The sequence below is a fragment of the Camelus bactrianus genome, chromosome 1, assembly GCF_048773025.1.
Source record: "Camelus bactrianus isolate YW-2024 breed Bactrian camel chromosome 1, ASM4877302v1, whole genome shotgun sequence".
Taxonomy (NCBI): domain Eukaryota; kingdom Metazoa; phylum Chordata; class Mammalia; order Artiodactyla; family Camelidae; genus Camelus; species Camelus bactrianus.
Genome location: NC_133539.1, coordinates 70,130,326 through 70,151,347, shown reverse-complemented (window position 1 = coordinate 70,151,347; position 21,022 = coordinate 70,130,326). Strand labels below are relative to the sequence as shown.

Genomic DNA, 21,022 nt, shown 5'->3' with positions numbered 1-21,022 from the left:
AAAACTGTCAAAGGTCCTATAAGACTACAGTAATTGCAGTGCAGACAGAGATGAATGGAACAGAACAGCCCAGGAATACGACTCAGTGGGAATTCAATGTAGGACAAAGCTGGCATTTCAAACTGAGGGATAAAACGGTGCATCACTCTGTAAGCGATTTGGGGAAAATGGTTATCCATTTGGGGAAAAAACAAATCCCTTTCTTAAAGTATAAGTCAAAATAAATTCCTTATGAATTATAGATATAAACAACAATCCCCGAAAACCAACAACTAAAAATTACTACTAAAAATAAGAAAACTTGGGAGACTGTTCAACTGCTTTACACACGGGAGAAGGCTTTTTCTTAGCATGACGTCAAAAGCCAGAAATCCATAAAGGAAAACATCTGTGATTTAACTAAATCCTTAAAATTTCTGCATAAATTCTATTAAAAGGAAATCTGTGAAAATTTTAAATGCAATACCCTTTGATGCAACAAATGCCATCTTAGAACTTACTTCCAGATATACTTACACACTTACGTATAAGGATATTTATTTTCACACTATTTGTAGTGGAGAAAGACTAGAAATAACCCAAATGTCCAAAAATAGTGTGCTCAGTCGAAAAATTGTAGTAAATTCATACAATGTAATACTAAGTAGCCATTAACGAGAACTTTGTCTAGCTATGGAAAGATGTCCATAATAAGTAAAAAACAAAAACAAACCAAAAACCCTGTAATTCACTGTGTATGGTATGATTCCATTTATGTTTTTGAATAATTGATTTTTATATGATTATGTGCTCAGAAAACATATTTTTTAATGTGTAAACATAACAGTGCTATTCTTCTGGGGAGTGGTTGTTGGGTGAAACATGGGTAAGAGAAAGAAGACTGAAGGAATCGTTTGCTATTTCCTTCATACAATACTTCATTTGTTCAAAATATATCTATTTTAAATTACTATGGCACAAGATACCACACATAAAACAAAGAGAAATGACAAGCTGGTGGAAAATACAACATGACAAATGGTTAACATCCTTAATATGTAATTAGCTGTTACAGATCACTAAGAAAAAGAAGAAGGGAAATGACATTAACAGCTAAGGTTCACACAGCAGTTACTGTGTGCAGACTTTAACTTATTTAATAACCCTCACAACAGCCCATGATATATGTACTATTGTTACCCCATCTTACAGATAAATGGCCAGTAAGCCCCAGAGTGTTAAATCTCGTAATAGCATCTTTTAAAGTATCAGACTGCAAGGAACAATTACATTGGTAGTGAGAGTATAGGAGGAGGAAATACTTTTCTAAGAAAAAAGAATATATATATATGTATATGTATAACTGAATCGCTGTGCTGTACACTAGAAACACAACATTCTGAATCAACTATACTTAAAAAAACAAACAAAAAACTTCTCTGTCACACACTTGATGGGAAAGAAAAGTACTACATTGTTTCTGTATCAAAACTTATTATATCTCAACATTCATATTTTATAGTTACATATAATATACAAAATTCATATATTCTTTGGCTCAGCAATTCTATTTCCAGGAATTTATTCTGAAGAAACAACTGAATAAAAGAACCAAGATATAGATATATAGATATATAGATATATATGGACAAAGATTTCCACTGTAGAGTGACAATTAAAAATATATATATATCACCTATATATTTATTATACATACATATAAACTGTATATATACCTACACACATATACATAGAAACACTGGCTATTTCTAGAGCAAGAAAAATTTTGCACTTTTACTATTTGCTTCTTAAATATTATTATGCATGTACTAATTTTATAACCAGAAAATAACAAAAAATAATAATTTTCCTACATACACATATGCATTCAAAGCTCCTAGAGTTGAGAGACCAACTCACACACGTGTGAGCCAGCTCTAAGGAGGTGCACAGACTTCCTGACCTTTGGATGCTAAGAGCAAAAGGACTAGAGTTTTGTGATGTATAAAAGCAACCAAGAAATACCCTAGTTCCTTGAGATCTGAATGCCTGTGTGACTGAAAAGCAATAATATCTTACAAGTATTTAAAGTATCCCCACCACTCCATCCTACCCTGCCCTCCTCAGGAGGCCTGGGCCCAGCAGGGAAGCCCACGAGCCTGCAGTGCAGGTTCCATACCCTGCACAGGTGGGTAGCACTGGCAGCCGGCCTCCTCCCCTGGCCCCGGGCTTCTCAGCTCTCTGAGAGAGGTTTGTAGCAGCTGTGTTGTTGCAGAGTTGGGGCAACTGTGTGCTCTGGATTACAATCTAATCTTGATCTATGAGCTCAAATCAGAACTACCTGGCTTTTAACCTAAAGAAGAAATTTTACTTAAAATCTATTTTATAAAGAACAAAAATTCTGTATATTAGTAAAATCATTATGCTACTGTTTTAGTTAAAAAAAAAAAAAACTTAGAAGCTTTCCAATTGGCAAAATCTATTCTTTAGAAAGTTTAGAAAATATTCTGCTATCATGAAAATTTCTCTTATTGTTCTAGTTCAGGGATCTGCAAATTTTTCTGTAAAGAGCCAAATAAATATTTCAGGCTTTGCACATCTCAGGTCTCTACTGCGTCTACTCAATTCTGCCATCATAGCAGGAAAGCAAATAGTATGTAAATAAACATCCATAGACGTATTTATTTACAAAAATAATTGGTGGGTGGGATTTGGCCCTCGGACTGTAGTTTGCTGACCTCTTTCAGATGACCAGTTTCAGAAGTGCTCTCTTATACTCCACCCCAATAACTATTCAACTACTAATTTGCATTCTGTGACTATAAATTAGATTTGACTTTTCTAGAATTTCAAATAAATAGCCCATAGAATATATACTCTTTCTGTCTGACCTTTTTCACTCAGCATAATACTTTTGAAATCCATGTTGAGATTCACCTCTGGTTTTGTGTATATCAGTAATATGTTCCTTTTTATTGCTGAGTATTATTGTTGTTTGGATATACCACCATTTGTAACTATTCATATCTGTTGATGGACATCTAAGGTTGATGAACATCTAAGTTTTGAACTATTATGAATAAAGCTGCTACATACATATGTTATAAGTCTGTGTGTGGATATATGTTTAAATACTTGGGAGTGGAATTTATGAGTTCTAGAGGACACTGAACCTTCCGAAGCATTTATACCATTTTGCACTCCAGCCAGCAACGTGTTCAAGTTTTAGTTTGCCATGTCCTTGTCGATGCTTGGCGCTGCCGTTGGTTTTCATTTTAGCACCTTTAGTGGATATGCAGTGGTGTCTCACTGTGGTTTTAATATGCATTTCCCTGATGATGTTGAGCAACGTTTCATGTTTATTTGACATTTGTATCTTCTTTTTGGGAAGTGCTTTTTCAAATATTTTGCCCATTTTAGATTTGGGTTAACTACTGAGTTGTAAGAATTTTTGTCTACATTCTAGATAAAAGTCCTTTATAAGATATGTTTGTGAACATTTTGTTTCCATCTGTGGCTTGCTTTTTTTGTTTTCTTAATGATAGATCTTGAAGAGCAGAAGTTTTTAATTTTGATGAAGTCCACTTTATATATATATATATTTCTTTTATGGTTGTATTTTTTTTGTGTGCTAAGAAATCTGTGCTTACTCCAAGATCAGAAAGAATTTCTATGTTTTATGCTAGAAATTTTACACTTTTAGCTTTTATAACTAGCTCTGTGATTCAAATTAATTTTTATGAAATGTATGAGGTAAAGGACTAGGTTCATTTTTTTGATTTTTGGTTATTTAAGTACTATTCATTAAAAAAAAATTATCCTTTCCCGTTGAAATACCTCCACCATGTATTTGAGGGTCTGTCTGAGTTCTGTATTTACACCAATCTATATTGTATATTCTTATGCCAATACCACACAGTCTTCATTACTATACATTAAAAATTATAGTCTTGGAAAAAAAGAAAGAAGTGTGGTCTATTATATTATACCTTTTTTCTCCCACTGTTTAGGTTAGTTAGGTTGGGAGGGTGCCCTGGCTTTTGAAGTTACCTTCTGTGGAGCAGTGTATACCATCTTTCTCCCAAGAAATGAGATGTGTCTAAATGCCAGTTCATTGTACTGGGCTCAGTCATTCTCAAATCTCACAGCGGACAGGCACCTCTCAGAGCTCCTCTCCCTCCTAAGAGCAGCTGCGTGACTAAATTGTGGCCACTTCCCTCCTGCCTTATTCCAGCTCCCTCACCCTGTCACACACACACAAACACACACACAGCTCAATTTTGGGCCCTATGCTCTCGTTTAAGGGAAAATGAATATAACTCTAAAGAAATGGCATGGAGAGATTCAAAAATGACTCAGAAGAGTTGTACATAAACACGATGACAGAATGTGTATGTTTTTGTGACTAAGGATGTGGGTGCCAGTTCATGTCTCTATTTTGTTGGCAAAACAGCACAGCGAGCTCATCCTATCTCTCTACAGATAACCCAAAGAGCTTCTAGGAATTCTGACACTGCAGTGCCTACACCAGAGACCACCTCTCGAAAGAAGTGCTTATGGTAATGTCCTCCAACCTGATTCTTCCCGTTTAAACAGTATAAACATGTTTAAAGAAACTTAGTTTGCTTACAAAATAAGTAGTATGTGTGGAGAAGAATTAGGAATGGGGAAAAAAAGCTGTCAAGTACCCCGAACCCCAACTGGGTCATGTGATAATCCTGAACAATGCTTGTGAATGGGAACAAGAAGAAACCCCCATAAAGAAAACTCATAAAGTTCACATTTCTTCTTTTGCTATCAGTTATGATTCAAACAGTAAATACTTACTGAGAATCTACTAAATGCCAGGCATTGTGCTAAGTGTTTAGAAACAAACACTGTGTGTTATTTTCTTTTAAAAACTGCCTATTAATAAAATGCAATGCATTTGAATTGTAGATATAGGTGGGAATTTTATATATATATATATATATATATATATGAGTCATCTAGGAACTCTAATATTTTAGTAAATGAACACTCATAAAGGTTCTTCTTTGGGCTAATAAATCCTCTCTCTGAATAAACAGGCTTCTAGTTGATGAATCTGCTAGTAGTCCCTTTCCCAGATATGATATACACTATGTTAAGAGCACATGCTTAGAGGATGGTTTAGTAATATTAATCTCTCCATTAGGAAGAAGTCCTAAGAACTGCTGGATTCATCCTACAATCACTTATGAGCACAACCTCCAAATGAAAGCCTTAGCTCTGATTCGACACAGCAGAGAAGTGCTGCTGCCTGAAGGAGCATGAGCAAACCCCTGAAAGCTGAGCTACTTACAGCGAAAGGGTGGTAGGGGGGAGCGGGGGGGGCTCCTCGGGGCCCTGCTGGTGGAGGCAGCACGGACAGTCCTGTTGAAAAGATGCCAAGTGCGCTGAGGTTCAACCCCGGGATCAGATTGGCTTGTTGCTAGGAATAAAAATGGAGAAAAAGTTGAGGGGAGGAGACTAGAGAGGCCCAGCTTGCCTGGACAGCCTCCGTCTCTTGTCTGGTTGGCACCAGTGTCTCCTCATTGGCTCTGCCCTGGCCCCGTGGACCTCTTCCCCACCTTGCTGCCAGGGTGGGCTCTCCAAAACTCAACCTGATCATGATGGTCCTTCAAAGCTTCTCTGCAGCCTTGAGAGTCTGCACATCTTAACACAGCAAACAAGGCTCTTCCTGGGGCCCTAGGCCAGCTCACCAGGCTCTCTCCTGCTAGTCCCACCTTATCCCAGTCCTGCCCTGTCCTGCAACTCTCGCCTCTGGACCCCTGAACACACTGTCTACCTTGCAAAAAAATGTGCTTCTCTCCCCCCCTCACCTGGCTACATCCTACTTGTCATGTGGTTTCACCTGAGCGTGGGTGTCCCCTCATCCGGGAAGCCTGCTCTCACCCTAAAGGTCTCAGCGCAAGTGCCCTGTCTGTGCTCTCCTCACGTGCCTATGCTTCCCTAGAACAGCACTTGTCACATGGTACTTGAACTGCCTGTGGAGCAGCCTTTCCCCCTAATCAGGCCACAAAGTTCTTATGGACAGACTGTCTTGCTTAGGGTCGCGAGCTCAGTGCCTGGTACATAGTAAGTACTCAGTAAATATTTGCTGAATGAATATGTTTAAAACATATTGGATTAATAGTTTTTTCTAACTCTATTCAGGGAAAGATCAGACCCTTCAGTAGGATACCATATATGTAAACTCTATTATCCAGATTTGGAATGGTTCACAACTTTGGCTTTTTTACCATTTAGTTGTCAGCTCTGTGATCATCTCACTTGCTTATTTCTCACTTAAACATGAGGATGCTCACAGAGGCTGGGGGTGAGTTTGAACTACACCATCCTTTCAGAGGCAGAGGGATGCAGCCTCTGGCCTATATCCAACCTGTCCCATCAATGCCTCCCCAAACACAAGCAATTCTCTAACATTTTCACTTTTCTTATCTGTGGCTCTAGGGTCACCCAGTAACTTGCTTTCTTTTAGAATCTCTGGAAGAGGAAAGCTAGGATCCTTAACCTTTATCCCACTGATGTGTAAGATCTAATAGTCTTGTTACTCCTCTAACAATGCATGACTTTACTATAGACATGAATGAATCTAAGTGATGTATATGCTCAGGTGAAGATTCTGGGGACACCCAAAAGCTTTGCAGCATTTCTGGGTGTTCACAGAAAGAGCTGTTTATCATAAGATATCAAGAGCCTAAAAGAAGAAAATGAGATCAGTGGATGATACTTCGACAGACAAATATACACAAATAGGGGAGAAGGTCACACCACAGTCTTCTCATTGTGTCCCTCAAATGCCATGTGACGTGGGCTGCTGAGGGTATTTAGGGTGACGTGGGAGATAGAGTGCCGACCCGAGTAAGGAGGCCCTGTGCAAAGTGCTGCAGTGAGGGAACTGGGGCTGTGTTTAACCCACCTAGTCCTTTGTCAACGTTTACTCCTCTGTGAAATGTTACGAAATTTGGGATTTGCTTCAAAGTCATCCTAGGGGTGTGGGGATGCGGATGAAGGTTCAGATGAAACAAAACAGGTCATGAGCTGTCAACTGCTGAAGCTGGATTATGGACATATGAGAGCTTATCATAGTATTCTTTCCTGTTTTGTGTATGTTAAAAAATCATTCTCATAAAAAAATAAAAATTTACTCCTCTGAGCTGAGTTTGGGCTTTGATTGATGGACAAATATTTTTAAGATTTCTGAATGCCAGAATGGTGTCCTCCCATTATGAAGTTGGAACTAGGTAGTAATAACAGGAAAGATAAACCCAAATCAGTCTGCTAGAAGTTTCAGAGCTGAGGAGGGTGACAACATCTACTGGGCAATCTACAAGAACAGATCAGTAAGCAAGAGATGAAGATCAGAAGTTAATTTTAAAGTAAGTATGTATTTTTTAAATTGGAAAGTAGGGGGAAAATAATCCCACTTTTCTAACGTATCAGCCATTCTGATTTTTATATGTAGCTTTCCAGTCATTTTGATCCATATTACTTTGCATAATTATAACCCTAGCTATATATATACTTACATATACTCTTAATTAACAATATATAATAAGCAATTCCTTATTTAAAAATCTTCAAAGTCACCATTTTAATGGCTTCACACTATGTTGTCCAGTGTATTTATCATATTTTTCTAGTTGGTTTCCTGATTATTCTAATGCTTCTGACCCAAGAAGACAAGAATAACTCTGCATACCTATTTTAAGGTGCTTCGTCACTATCTGAATGACAATTATTATTATTAGAGAGTCTTGGGTCCCGCCTGAAAACACATGTGAAAAACAGTGGAGAAGAAAGCAGTAGGCACTTACATTAACAGCCAGCATATCATTTTCAAAGGCCTCACGTAGCTTCTTCATGATCTCTGTTTCAGCATTGGCACAGGCCTCAACTGTGCCCTTCACAGTGATGGTTCTTTCAGGGTTGTATATGCTCAAATCCTGCAAGCTGGCCACCAGGAAAAAGAGAGAAATTTCCTTTTTTCAAAAGGAAAAATAAAATTCCAGAAGGATCACAAACAAGTCTTGGCGGAAGAGGTGGAGAGAAGACTGGATTCCCTCACCACACACTGTAGCATAGAATATCTGCCATCTTATCTCAAATCTTTGCAGTGACTTAGATCATATCCGTAGAAGAAAATCTTTGACTGGTAACTATTATGTATTTGTTTTGATGGTGCTGAAGATAATTATATCACTCACAATTACATTTTCATTTTAAGGGAAAGCAGATGAATGAGATGGACATATCGAAATTCTCAAATTCTCCATTATTGGGCACAATTAATCTGAACAAGTGGCTTACGATGAGATTGTTATCTTGGTCCCTGTCTCATGTTCAATTTTCTTCAAATTTCTGCCTTCTTTTCCAATCAGTCTTCCAACCAAGCCATTGTGGGCCAAGATCTTTAGAGGAATCTCTTCAGCTCTAAAAGAGACAAGCAACAATTTAACATTTAGGGTGAACACAATGGTTGCCTCCCAAGAGCTATTACCCAGCTTTTTTCTTGCAAATAGAAGCCACCTTTGTTCAGGTAACAAGTGGACGTGGGCTTCAGGAAAGGCTTTGAGTCCCTCACTAACCCCAGTGCATGAATTTTGATTAACACAAATCAAATTATGGTAATTACACTCCCTTGTTGTGACTGGTTGGAAATAGGCCCATGAGAGAGGTCTGGCCAATGAGGTAGGAGAAGCAGCCCGCTGGGTGACTTTAGGAAGGTTTTCCTTGCTCTCAAAAAGGGCACAAGGGGTAATGATATCAGTAAGATGGCAGACTAGGAACCTACAGACTCTCTTACCCCCACAGAGACACCAAGCTGACAACAAAAGATAGGCTAGAACTCTAGAGATCAAGTGAGAAGCTACAGCATCCAGGCTTTTATAAAACCAAAAAGGGATTCTAGCAAAAGGGGTAGGAAATTTTGTGGCGTTTGGCATGCCTTTGATGCTCCTTCCCCCACACAGTACAGCAAGGGGCAACTGGGAGGAAATCTCCTACACCAGGGCTACTCTCTCGGGATAGAAACAAAAGACTGGATCATGAGTCCAACATTCTGGCTTGTCTGGGGGCTGCCTGAAGGATTGGTTTTCATCTCGCCTGACTTGGAGAGCTGACAAGACTGGTGCCAGAGCCTGGAAGCTGCTGAAAACACAGGTGAATGGTATGTTAGAGCTGCAGTCCCATAGAAGCCAGGGGGAGAAAGAGATCAGAAATGGTTTGAGAGGTCCTAGAAACTCCAGCCAGGCTGATTAGCAAAGGTCTTCCCCTGAACAAAGCCAGTAATGCAAAGACTGAGAGGGAGTTGCTTTTTCAAATGCCCAAACCCCAGCAAAAAGTTATAAGGCATATAAAGAAATGCAAACATGGCCTAATCAAAGAATCAAAATAAAACTCCAGAAACTGACCCTAAAGAAATGCAGATCTATGAGCTACCTGACAAAGACTTAAAAATATCTATCATAAAGATACTCAATGACCTGAAAGAGAATACAGACAACTAAATGAAATCAGGAAGATGACGCATGAACAAAGTGAGAATGTCAACAAAGAAACAGAAACTATAAAAAACAACCTAACAGAAATAATAGAGCTGAAAAATACAATAACTGAACTGAAAAATTCATTAAAAGAGTGCAACAGCAGATATGGTCAGGCAGAAGACAGAATCAGCAAACTTGAAGATTAGTCATTTGAAATCAAGTGGGGAGGAAAAACAAAATTTTTAAAAGTGGAGAGAGGCTAAGGGACTTACAGAGGCTAAGTGGGTCAACATACATGTCATTAGAATCTCAGAAGGAAGGGAGAGAGATGGGGCAGAGAGTTTATTAGAAGAAAATAGGTGAAAACCTTTCTAGATCTGAGGAAAGAAATGGACATATAGATTCAAGAAGCTCCAAGAACATCCAACTGGGATAAATTCAAAGACAATCACACTGAGATACATTATAACCCAAGTGTCTAAAGTCAAAAACAAAGAGAAAATCTTGAAAGCAGCAAGCGGAAAATGATGAGTAACACACAAGGAAGTTTCCATAAGATTATACATGAATTTCTCAGTAGAAATTTTGCAGGCCAGAGGAGAATGGGATGCCATATTCAAAGTGCTGAAAGAAAAAACTGTCAACCAAGAATACTGAATTTAACAAAACTATCATCAAAAATGATGGGGAAATTATGAATCTTCCAGATAAACAAAAGCTAATGGAATTCATTACTATTAGACCTGCTCTACAAAAAATGCTAAAGGGAGTCCTTCAAGTTGAAATGAAAGGATGGTTCAACAAATGAAAATCAATGAACGTACTATATCACATTAACAGAATGAAGGGGCAAACCCACATTATCATCTCAATCGATACAGAAAAAGCATTTGACAAAATTTAACAATTTTTCATGATAAAAACACCTAACAATTCAGGAATAGAAGGAAACTACCTCAACATAATAAAGGCCATTAATGAAAACCCCATAGTGAACATCATATTTAATGGTGAAAGACTGAAAGTTTTTCCTCTAAGATCAGGAACAAGACAGTGATGCCCTCACCACTTCTATTCAACTATTTTTTCTTCCTTTTGGGGGGGGGGGTGTAATTGGGTTTATTTATGTATTTATTTAATTTAATTTTTTTTAAACCGAGGTACTGGGGATTGAACTGAGGACCTCGTGCATGCTAAGTACATACTCTACCACTGAGCTATACCCTCCTCCCTCAACATACTATTGAAATTCCTATCCAAAGCAATTAGCCAAGGAAAAGAAATAAAAGGCATCTAAATTGGAAAGGAAGAAGTAAAATTATCTCTGTTCACAGAGGACATGATCTCATATGTAGAAAACCTTAAAGATGCCACAAAAAAATTATTAGGACTAATAAAGTAATTCAGCACCATTGTAGGATATAAAATTAACACACAAAAATCAGTTAGTTGTGTTTCTATACACTAACAATGAACAATATGAAAAGGAAATTAAGAAAATAATTTCATTGATAATAACATCATAAAGAATAAAGTGTTGAATAAACCTAACCAAAGAAGACATATACACTGAAAACTATGATACATTGCTGCAAGAAATTAATGAAGACAGCAATCAATGGAAAGACATCTTGTATTCATGGACTGGAAGGCATAAGATTGTTTACATGTCCATACTACCCAAAGCAATCTACAAATTTAATGTAACCCCTATCAAATTCCAATGGCAATTTTTGCAGAAATAGAAAAATTCATCCTAAAATTCATATGGAATCTCAAGGGACCCTGAATAGTCAAAGCAATTTGGAAAAGATCTCACATTTCCTGATTTCAAAACATAATACAAAGCTACCATAACCAAAACAATGTGGTACTGGTATCAAGAAAAATAAACCAACAGAAAAAAACAGAGATCCCAGAGATAAACCCTTGCATGTATGGTCAAATGATCTTTGACAAAGGTGCCAAGGCTACACCACAGGGAAGGGACAGTGTCTTCAAAAATGGTGTTGGGAAAACTGGATATTCACTTGCAAAAGAATGCAGCTAGACCCTTATTTCATATTCAGAAATTAACTTAAAATAGATTAAACATCTAAATGTAAAACCAAAAGTACAATTTTCCTAGAAGAAGAAAAAGGGGAGAAGCTTCAAGATATTGGACCTGGCAATGGTTTCTTGCATATGGCACCAAAGCAGTCAACAAAAGCAAAAATAAACAAATAGGACTACATCAAACCTAAAAACTTTTGTGTCAAAGGACAGGATATAATGAAAAGACAACCTATGGAATGGAGGTAAATATCTGCAGATCATATATTGTGATAAGGGTTTAACATCCAGAATATATAAAGAACTCCTACAATTCAACAATTAAAAAAACCAAATAACCCGTTTAAATATGTGCAAAGGACCTGAGCAGACATTTCTGCAAAGATGATATACAAATGTCATAAAGCATGTGAAAAGATGCTCAGCATCTCTAATCATCGGAGAAACACAAATAAAAACCTCAATGAGATATCAAATGAATACAAATATTACCTCAAACTCATTAGTTCGGCTACTATCAAAATAACAGAAGATAACAAGTGTTGGTAAGGGTATGGAGAAATCGGAACTCTTTTGAAATGTTACTGGGATTGTAAAATGGTGCAACTCCTATAGAAAACAGTATGGAGGTTCCTCAAAAAATTGCAAATAAAACTACTGTATGATCCAGCGATCTCACTTCTGGGTATATATACAAAAGAATTGAAAGCAGGGTCTCAAAAAGATATTTGCACACCCATATTCCTAACAGCGCTATTCACAATAGCTAAGAGGTGAAAGCAACCCAAGTCTCCATCAATGGACAAATGAACAAACAAAATGTGGTACATACACATAATGGAATATTATTCTGCCTTAAAAAGGAAGGAAATCCTACAACATGGATAAATTTTGAGGACATTACGTTAAGTGAAATAAGCCAATCACAAAAAGATAAATACACCCCAAGGAAGGTAAAGCAGAGGAAAAAAAAGTCATGAGACTTTGAGTATATGATTTTACTGACCTTGCAGTTACTCTACCTTAGGACTTCTTACTATGTGACATCGTAATTGTTTCTTACTGCTTGAGCCACTTGTGATGTTCTACTATTACTTGAGACCAAAATCATCTAACAGATCCATTACTACTGCCCCCAAATAAATGGATGCTTGAAGAAGCTCCATTAGAACATAACTTTCAGAGGGCAGGGTATTCCGTCAGCTTTGTTCACTGGCACACAGAACAGTGCCTGGCATATAGTACATCCTCAAAAAATATTTGGTAAATGAATAAAAAGAAAGTTTAGGATCTCTATTCTCCTACATCCTCCACCTCCCACTCATCCTCTGCAGTGTTCAAGTTAAATGTCACTTACACAGAGAGGCCTTCCCTGAACCCCCCAAGTCTCTTCCTGTCCCTCTAAAACCTTTGACTAGGGCCGCCAGTCACCTGCAGTCATTTCCACTGCAGCACTTCTCATGGCTGTGCTGCACTCCTTACTGATGTAACTATTAGTTTAGCAGATGTCTCTCCCACTGGACAAAGCAGGAACTGGATCTTGCTCAGGGCTGCAGCTTCAGCCCCCAGCTCAGTGCTCAGCACAGTGAGGCACTCAAAAAATTTTTTCTTAGATATTCAAACTCCATCTTCCCTCTACATGAACATTTTAAAAATTCAATGTATACAACAGTCTTCTTGGTTATTTAGAATACCGTAAGACACTTACACCTAGGTCAGAGGACCAAGGAGGGTATTATTTAAAGTTCTCAATAACTTGGATGAGGGAGGAGCTTCTTTAAGTTAAGCCACAGCGTTTGATGGGTTTCAAAAGCCCCAAACTGTAAATAACTCATAAGTGAAAGGTCAGAGTCCCTTATGAGATCTAAGAATAGACTTAAAATGGTTTTCTTTTAAGAACTACTTTCTTTCACCTTTCTGGTTTTGGAACGCTATTATTTGAGATTATTTGCTAAATTAGTTTTGTATTTGATTCATCCCTCACTGCTTCTTTATAAAACTGCCACACTTGCCTATAAGCAGATTTTGCCAAACTGATACAGAACCTTTTAAAAAATTATTATATTGTCTATCTCATTACCATTAATTTGTTTATAACACAAAGTCAATTGGTTTAGTAAAAACTGTATTTGTCATTCAGATTGGTACAACACTCTGGAATGGTAAGAAATATTTTATAAAAGAAAGGCACAGGGGTGGGGGGAGATAGAAGAAAAAAGAAGAAGAAAGTAGCCATTCAGATACCAGTTTCTACTACTTAAGCAAATGCAATCCAACTTTAAAAGCATGCGAGTGGCTTAGGAGCATGGTGGAAAAATCCTTTTCCAGCATTGTAAATGATGGTTTTGATGACAGTGTACATTCTATACCTGCGCTGTCCAATAAGACAGCCATCAGCCATACATGTGACTATTTAAATCTGAATAGATTAAAATATTCAGCTCCCCTACTGCACTAGATACATTTCAAGCACTCATGTTGTAACAGCATGTGGCTAGTGGCTATCATACTGAACAGTGCAGGTATAGAACATTTTCACCATTGCATGGATTTAAAAAATTTTTTTTTATTATTGTGTTATTTAATTATTTTATCTTGTGGGGGGGTAATTAGATTTATTTATTTTTAGAGGAGGTACTGGGGATTGAACTCAGGACATTCTGCATGCTAAGCATGCGCTCTACCACTTGAGCTATATCATCCCCTCATTGCATGGATGTGGACAGCACAGTCTTAATGTTCCTACCAATGATTTTCACCAGTTAGTGAGAAGCATTAGGATCACCAAGAGAAACATACAAGTAGAAGAACAGCCATATTATAAACATAAAAGATCTATTTCCACTGTATTCTCTTTAGGAACAAATTTCGTAAAAATAATCCCTTCCCTGCTCCCTTTACTGAGCAACAGATTTACAGCTTTCTAAAACTTTCCTGGGTTAAATGAATGGGAACCTACTCTTCTTCTCTGTTGAGTGGTCCATGCATTGCATGCAAACTTACAGTTTGGTCTCATCAGCCTCTTTCTGCATGATCTCAAGAATCATGCGGCATGCTTCAGAGGTCCCCTCTGGGGTGGCATGGATGGTGACAGGCTTCTCTGCAGCCCCAGAGTTCTCCTTTCTATGGATGTCTACCCTGCAGGAAAAGAATCAGGAGCCATAGCACAACGTCATCTGGGACTGGATCCTAGTCCCAAGAACGCATCGCACCAGCAAATGTACAGCAAGGACACAGACAGACATGGAAGTATCATTAGCACAGCTGCAACCAATGCCATTCTCCAAGAAGGTGGCAAGCAGTGCAGGGGGTCTTGTGCCAAACCTGAATTCTTTGCAGCTCCATCTAGAAAGGAGTATTTCCTACAGGAGTGCTATTGGACAACCTCCAAGCCAACGTGGTAATGAAGCCAGTTTGGTAAATGAAGTATTTTGTGTAGTCTTTCAAATGATCTTAGAAGTGAAGAGTAAAGTGAGCAGGGTAATACTGCATGCTGGCACAGCGCCGGTCTCCGAACTGATGGCAGCTTTTAAACGCCATGTTAATCCAACTCTATACACCAAATTCAAGCAAGCTTTATATATCTGAGTGTGGACAGAAAACAGAGGCATGCCCTTTCTCTGCCTAAGTTTTTGGTTTCCTTGCCACTGGCAGCTTGCCTTCTTCCAGGCTCTTAAAACTACTGGCTCAAAAGCTTGATGACTTTATCAGACTTCTTGGGGTAGTTGTGGCTCTACTTGTTTTCGTTAACATTCAAAATCACATAATTGATGGTATCCCTTTCTACTTTGGCTGTTAGAAAGCCCAGATCCAAGTCTTTGGCCTATTTCTGAAAAATGGGCACACACTTTGAGACTAACCTCACTTCTACTTAAACTTCTTCCATTTTTAAAGCCACTTTAGATAATTCTTTGAAGCAAAGTTGGAGGGGGAAAAAAGGACTCATTTTAAAATAAAGGAAACATCACACAGTACTTCCCCTCTCTCGCATCTCATCATTTCACTCCTATGATTTGAATTCTGAGACTCGTAAGTGTACATTATTTGGAAGTAACTCAGGCACTTTGAAGAATATAGTGTTTTCTCTTTCAGGTTACAAGATACTCAATGACCTGAATAAAATGCACTTGTCATGTAAATAACTAATATTTGTTAGTACTTTGGTGCTTTGTAATTTAAGTGCTTTCACAGTAATTATTCCATTCAATCTGCCTGGCTGTCCTAATTCTCAAAATAACCCTGGCTTAGAGAAGAAGCAACTGATGCTCAGAGAGCTTGAAGTTTTTAAGATCATATAGCTATTAAGCGGTAAAACCTGAACAAGGGTCTTCGTTTTCAAGTCCTGTGTTTTGTTCATTATATCGTACTGTGGTCTTATGACATACAAAAATCAACAACCCCACAAGTCACTTTATCTACTGTAACTCAATCTCCTCAAACAGAGAACTCAACATAAGGATAATGTGCTTTATTTCTTGCTCAATGTAACAGTGACTCACCCACTTCCTTTATGTAGCTATCTGTGAGACTACCTAGGTGGTCTCAAAGAATGACTACCATTCAGGGCTCTGACTCAGGAGAGGAGGCAAGAGCTAAGATAAGTGGGTTTTAGGATCCCATAAAGTTCAGCCCCATACCTCTGCTGTTTTAAAAATATGAAGATGTATTCACAGGCATCAGCTTGTGAGAACAATTCTTGACTGTGAGGTCATTAGTACTTTTTTTATGAATTATTAGTGTTTCAGGGTACGACCTTTAGGTCATGGGTATGAAAGCTCATTAAAGCCTCTGGCTTTATGTTAGTCTGTTAGTAGTTCTGTTTAAAGAAGCCACCGTCCCATATAGCACAGCCCCCCACTGCTGATGCAAGCAATAGCAATCGGGGAATGGCCGGGACCCACCAGCACTCAGGGGACCCCTCAGAAGGAAGCAAAGGAAGCCCCGGAGGCACGTACCGGGACTGGGTCTGCTTAGTGATGTTCTTTATGGTCAAGCCCTCCTTTCCGATGATGGCACCAACAAACTGGGTGGGGACCAGGATCCGCAGCGGGAAATCAATCTGTCTGGCCTGAGAAGAGCCCCCAGGGCCATGGCCTTGCTCCCGGGAAGAGTGGTCCCCACGCTGGGCTCGCTGAGGGGGCGAAGGGGAGCTCACCTCTTCATCCGGGATGTAGGAAATCTTGAAGGAGTAGTTCTCAAACTGATGCCCGCTTAGCTTCTCGATGGCTCTGAAATGCAGCAGGGGCAAGCGAGCTTTGTTAGGGAACAACATCAGAAAGGACCCTCCCATCAGTGGCTGGTTCATTCACTCTCGTTTACTAGCTGCCTATGTGAACGCCACCCTCAACACTGAGGATGCAGCGGTGAGCAAGGCAGATGCCACCTCTGCTCCCTCAGAGCTTACAGTTAACGATTAGATAAGTAATCATACTGTAAAGGCCTGGTCAGACTTGACATACAATTTTCCATTCTGCTTTTTTCATCACATAAAGCTGTATCCCCCTCATCAAAAACTCTTTGCAAATGTCAGTATAAAATGAACTCTTTTTAAAAAGCTTTAATCATAATATGTAGTTATTGAAAATTCAGAAGTAGATAAACACAGATAAGAAAAAACCCTTCGGGGGGGAGGGTATAGCTCAGTGGTAGAGTTCATGCTTAGCACGCATGAGGTCCTGGGATCAATCCCCAGCACCTCCTCTAAAATAAAAATAAATGAGCCTAATTACCTCCTTCCATCCCTCCAAAAAAAAAGAAAAAAAAAATCCTAGTCCATCCTCTATATGAACATATTATTTATTAAAGTGGATTAATATAATATATACTACTTTATAACCTTTAAAAAAAACAGTTAATACTCTAAACACTTTTCCAAGTGATTAAATACCTTGTGATTTAATTTTTACTTGCTATTTAACATTCTATTGATTTACCATCATTTTTGCAACTGACTGTTGTTAGATAGATATATATGGTTATCTCTGATCTTTTACTATTGTATGTAGTGTTGTCATGGGCATCTTTGCAACTACAATTTTGCACACAGGACAAATTCCTAGTGGAATTGCTGGGTCAGAGAGTATGCAGAATTTAACATCTTAAGTTTGCTCAGTGTCCTTCTGGAAAGGTTTCAATATTTACTATCCCATAGCAGTTAAGAGAGCATTTATTTCCTTGAATCTTCAAAAGTACACAGTATTATTATTTTCAAAGATTTATCAATTTGATAAATCCCACTACTGCATCTTAAAAATTATACATGAAGTACAATTTTTTCACATGTTTTGGCAGCACGTGAAAACATTAACCCTAGTCTACTAGGTTAGTGTTTAGGGTCTGTGAATTTATTACAAAGCAGCATCTTTTGAACTCAGTAAAAGCAACAAAGTAGTATCATGCACAGAAGTCCTACCAAAGGAGCAGCTAGACAAGAACTGCAAAGGTGGGCTGTTGAAATGTATCCTGCTTACATACGTGTACAGAAGTCAACAGCAAATGAACTATTGCCTTTTTTAATGCAAAATTAACAACTTGAAAACTAGTAGTATGACAATGGGTTAAATATGTCTTCACGGGTGTTGAAACACTGAAAAAAAAATAGAACTATAATCCTGGGATGTACAAACAACACGGATGTCATGCCACATCCATAAAGCATGACCACATGTGGCCACAATTCTAATTATGATGACCCGACAGGCACTTCATGGACCTCCTATAAAAAGGAACTTGTTTTTGTTGTTTAAAAAAATTAAATCCCATGTCTGTTAATAGCCACGCTCACAATTAACCACCATTGAAGCAATGCAACCATGAATGGGACTGGGAAGTGAATGTGGGTAGGAAAGGGAACCCGAGCCAGCTGCTCTCTGATGAACCACTCCCAGATGACAATGCTCCCTGGGGCTGATGTCACTGAGGTGGATCCCCTTTTAATATTTGGAGGGGGAAAATGAGGTTCCAGCATCCCATCAGTAAGTGTGGACAGAAACGGGCTTGGGCTTCTTCCTCAGGGGGCATGGAGGAGGCTCCAGGGGAAAGTGGTTCCCAGTGGTTGTCAAAACAGACTCTGGGGACAGCATCACAGATGTGGCCCTCTATTCCTGACTATGTCAAGACACAGCTCCCACCTCAGTTTTGATACCAAGGCTCAACATTTTTTAAGATAAAATCTCTGTATAATCAACAGACACCCTGGTATAAATGCCCTGGGGCTCCACTGATATGGCAAAGATCTGCATCTTTCCAGAAAAGGTTTATAAACACAGCACTCAACGGAATTCAGACAGGCTTCCCCCCATTCCCCTCCCAAATTTAAAACGAGACAAGAGCAAATCCACTTACGTTTTTGCTTCTTCTCTTGTTGCATATGTGACGTTCACAACGGCAGTTTCTGTGTCTGTGTTGACTAGGAAAGAAGCAAAAACTACATTGTCATAGAAAAAAAAAAAGCTGCTACCCTCTGGTTCAATGTAAACCGATTTACTTTAGAGAAAAATGCACAAAAAGCCCCGTATTGCCCTAACTCTAAAGTTATTTGAATCTGTATCTTTATTCATGTGCATTCATAGTAATTTGTAATCAATTGTACATACAGCTCAAAGCTATATTTTCATTTATTTTAACAACACTTTTGCATGTGTATATATACATGTAAATTTTCTTTGGATTTTTCATTTTTAATACCTATATGAAACTGCAGTAGATGTGCCATGATTTTTGCCTAACCATTCCTTAACTGTTGATAAATGGGTTGTTCTCAGTATTTGTTATTCTAAATAGTGTTGCTAAAAAAAAAAAACACCATTGTTGCAAATATCACTTAATTTCTATTCTTCTAAATTACTTTTTATAAGGGTAATTGAGAAGAAAAATAATTGGGTAAAAGAACATAATGCTTTTTAGTGATTCTTTTCAAATTATTCTTCTAGAAGTTTGTATAAATTTATTGTACCACTATCAGGGTATGAGTTTTAATTGTTACAATTTGCATTTATTTTTAAATAACTAGATATGTGTATAAAGTAATAGTATTTTAATTTTAATTACTCATTCATAGATAAGGCTGAACTGTTACTATTTTTGTTCCCCTTTGACTGAACTCATTGACTGTGTGAGTTAAACCGAGTAACTGTACAATAAATAAAGAACACTGACAATTCCAGCTCACTTGGCTCCAGGGGAGAACACATAAACTCTGAAAGTGGCTAATAAGAGATCACGCTTGTGAGTTGGCTTATCTTGATTTGTAATTGTTTGCCTCTTCTCCCAAACTCAGATGTTAAAAATAAATTCAAAAGGCAAGATAAAACTTTCTCAATCCAAGTCAGTAAACTTAAACCAAAAATACTGGTTTCCCCAAAACCAGCAGTCATGACTAAATCAAATCCTCCCCAATTAAAACATTTACACTATTGGGAGACTTGGAATTAACAACAATAAGTTGAGGATAATTCAAGAAAACCATAATTGAGCTGTTTTTCAAAGTAATAACAAAACCCTATAGTGCAGGGATTCTTAACCTTTGATCCGTGTTAAAAGCTTCAGGAAATTCACCTCCCTACCCACCTGCAAAGATTCAAATTTGTGGATATATGGATTTTTCTGGTTCATAATCTCTGTAAGATTCTCAAAAAGGTTAAAGACCACTGTTATCCAATAACTTCAAAGTAGCTGCAGCCTTTACAGGGACCGGACACGTAATCCTCAGGAAGGAACTGCGACTGAGATTTACATGTCATAAACACTGAGCCCAGCCCTGGGAGCATTTGTATTGCTCTCCAATACACAGTTACCCAGAGAAGACCTCACAGTGCAAAACAGGGGATGTGCAGCCCATGACCGCCCCCTCTCAGCGCTGACATATACAGTGCTACAGAGGGCTCATATTTGCACTTTGTAGCACTACAGGTGAGACTGCAGACTCCCAGAAAGTGAGAAAGGGCTGGGTTTGAACCTCCTGAATAAAGCCATCCACCAGAAATGAAAGAAGCCAGTCTGAAAAAGGCTACAAACTGTATGATTCCAACCAAATGACATTCTGGAAAAGGCACAGCTACAGAAACAATAAAAAGATCGTGGTTTCCAGTGGTTTGGGGAGAGGCAGGGAGGAAGGAATGAATAGATGGAGCACAAGGGATTTTTAGGGCAATGAAATTATTCTGTATGATACTATAGTCATAGCTACATGTCATTATGCATTTGTCAAAACCCATAGAATGTACAACATCAAGAGTGAACCCTAATGTAAACTATGGACTTTGGTTGATAATAATGTGCCCATGTTGGTTCATTGAATGTACCAAATATGCCACACTGATGAGGAATGTTGAGGGTAGAGGAATATATATGTGTGGGTGGGGAGGGCTATGTGCAAACTCTCCGTATTTTCTGCTCAATTCTGTTGTGAACCTGAAGCTGCTCTAAAAGAGTAAAGTCTATTAAAAAAAAAACCAAAAAACCAAAAAAACAAACAAAAA

The 21,022-nt window shown here is 38.3% G+C and overlaps 1 protein-coding gene across 4 annotated transcripts in view; it reads right to left on the bottom strand.

The window, feature by feature from the left end:
- IGF2BP2 (insulin like growth factor 2 mRNA binding protein 2) overlaps nucleotides 1-21,022 on the bottom strand; it is a 146,335-nt gene that overhangs the window by 16,941 nt on the left and 108,372 nt on the right. For 3 of the 4 annotated variants that reach the window (XM_074366591.1, XM_074366603.1, XM_074366598.1), the window contains 6 exons: nucleotides 18,888-18,951; nucleotides 16,499-16,771; nucleotides 14,547-14,681; nucleotides 8,314-8,436; nucleotides 7,821-7,956; nucleotides 5,303-5,431 (listed from right to left, as the gene is read on the bottom strand). In XM_074366591.1, the coding sequence (XP_074222692.1) occupies nucleotides 5,303-5,431; nucleotides 7,821-7,956; nucleotides 8,314-8,436; nucleotides 14,547-14,681; nucleotides 16,499-16,771; nucleotides 18,888-18,951 (860 nt within the window). The remainder of the gene's footprint in view (nucleotides 1-5,302; nucleotides 5,432-7,820; nucleotides 7,957-8,313; nucleotides 8,437-14,546; nucleotides 14,682-16,498; nucleotides 16,772-18,887; nucleotides 18,952-21,022) is intronic. The other variant, XM_074366594.1, reaches the window with a different exon arrangement.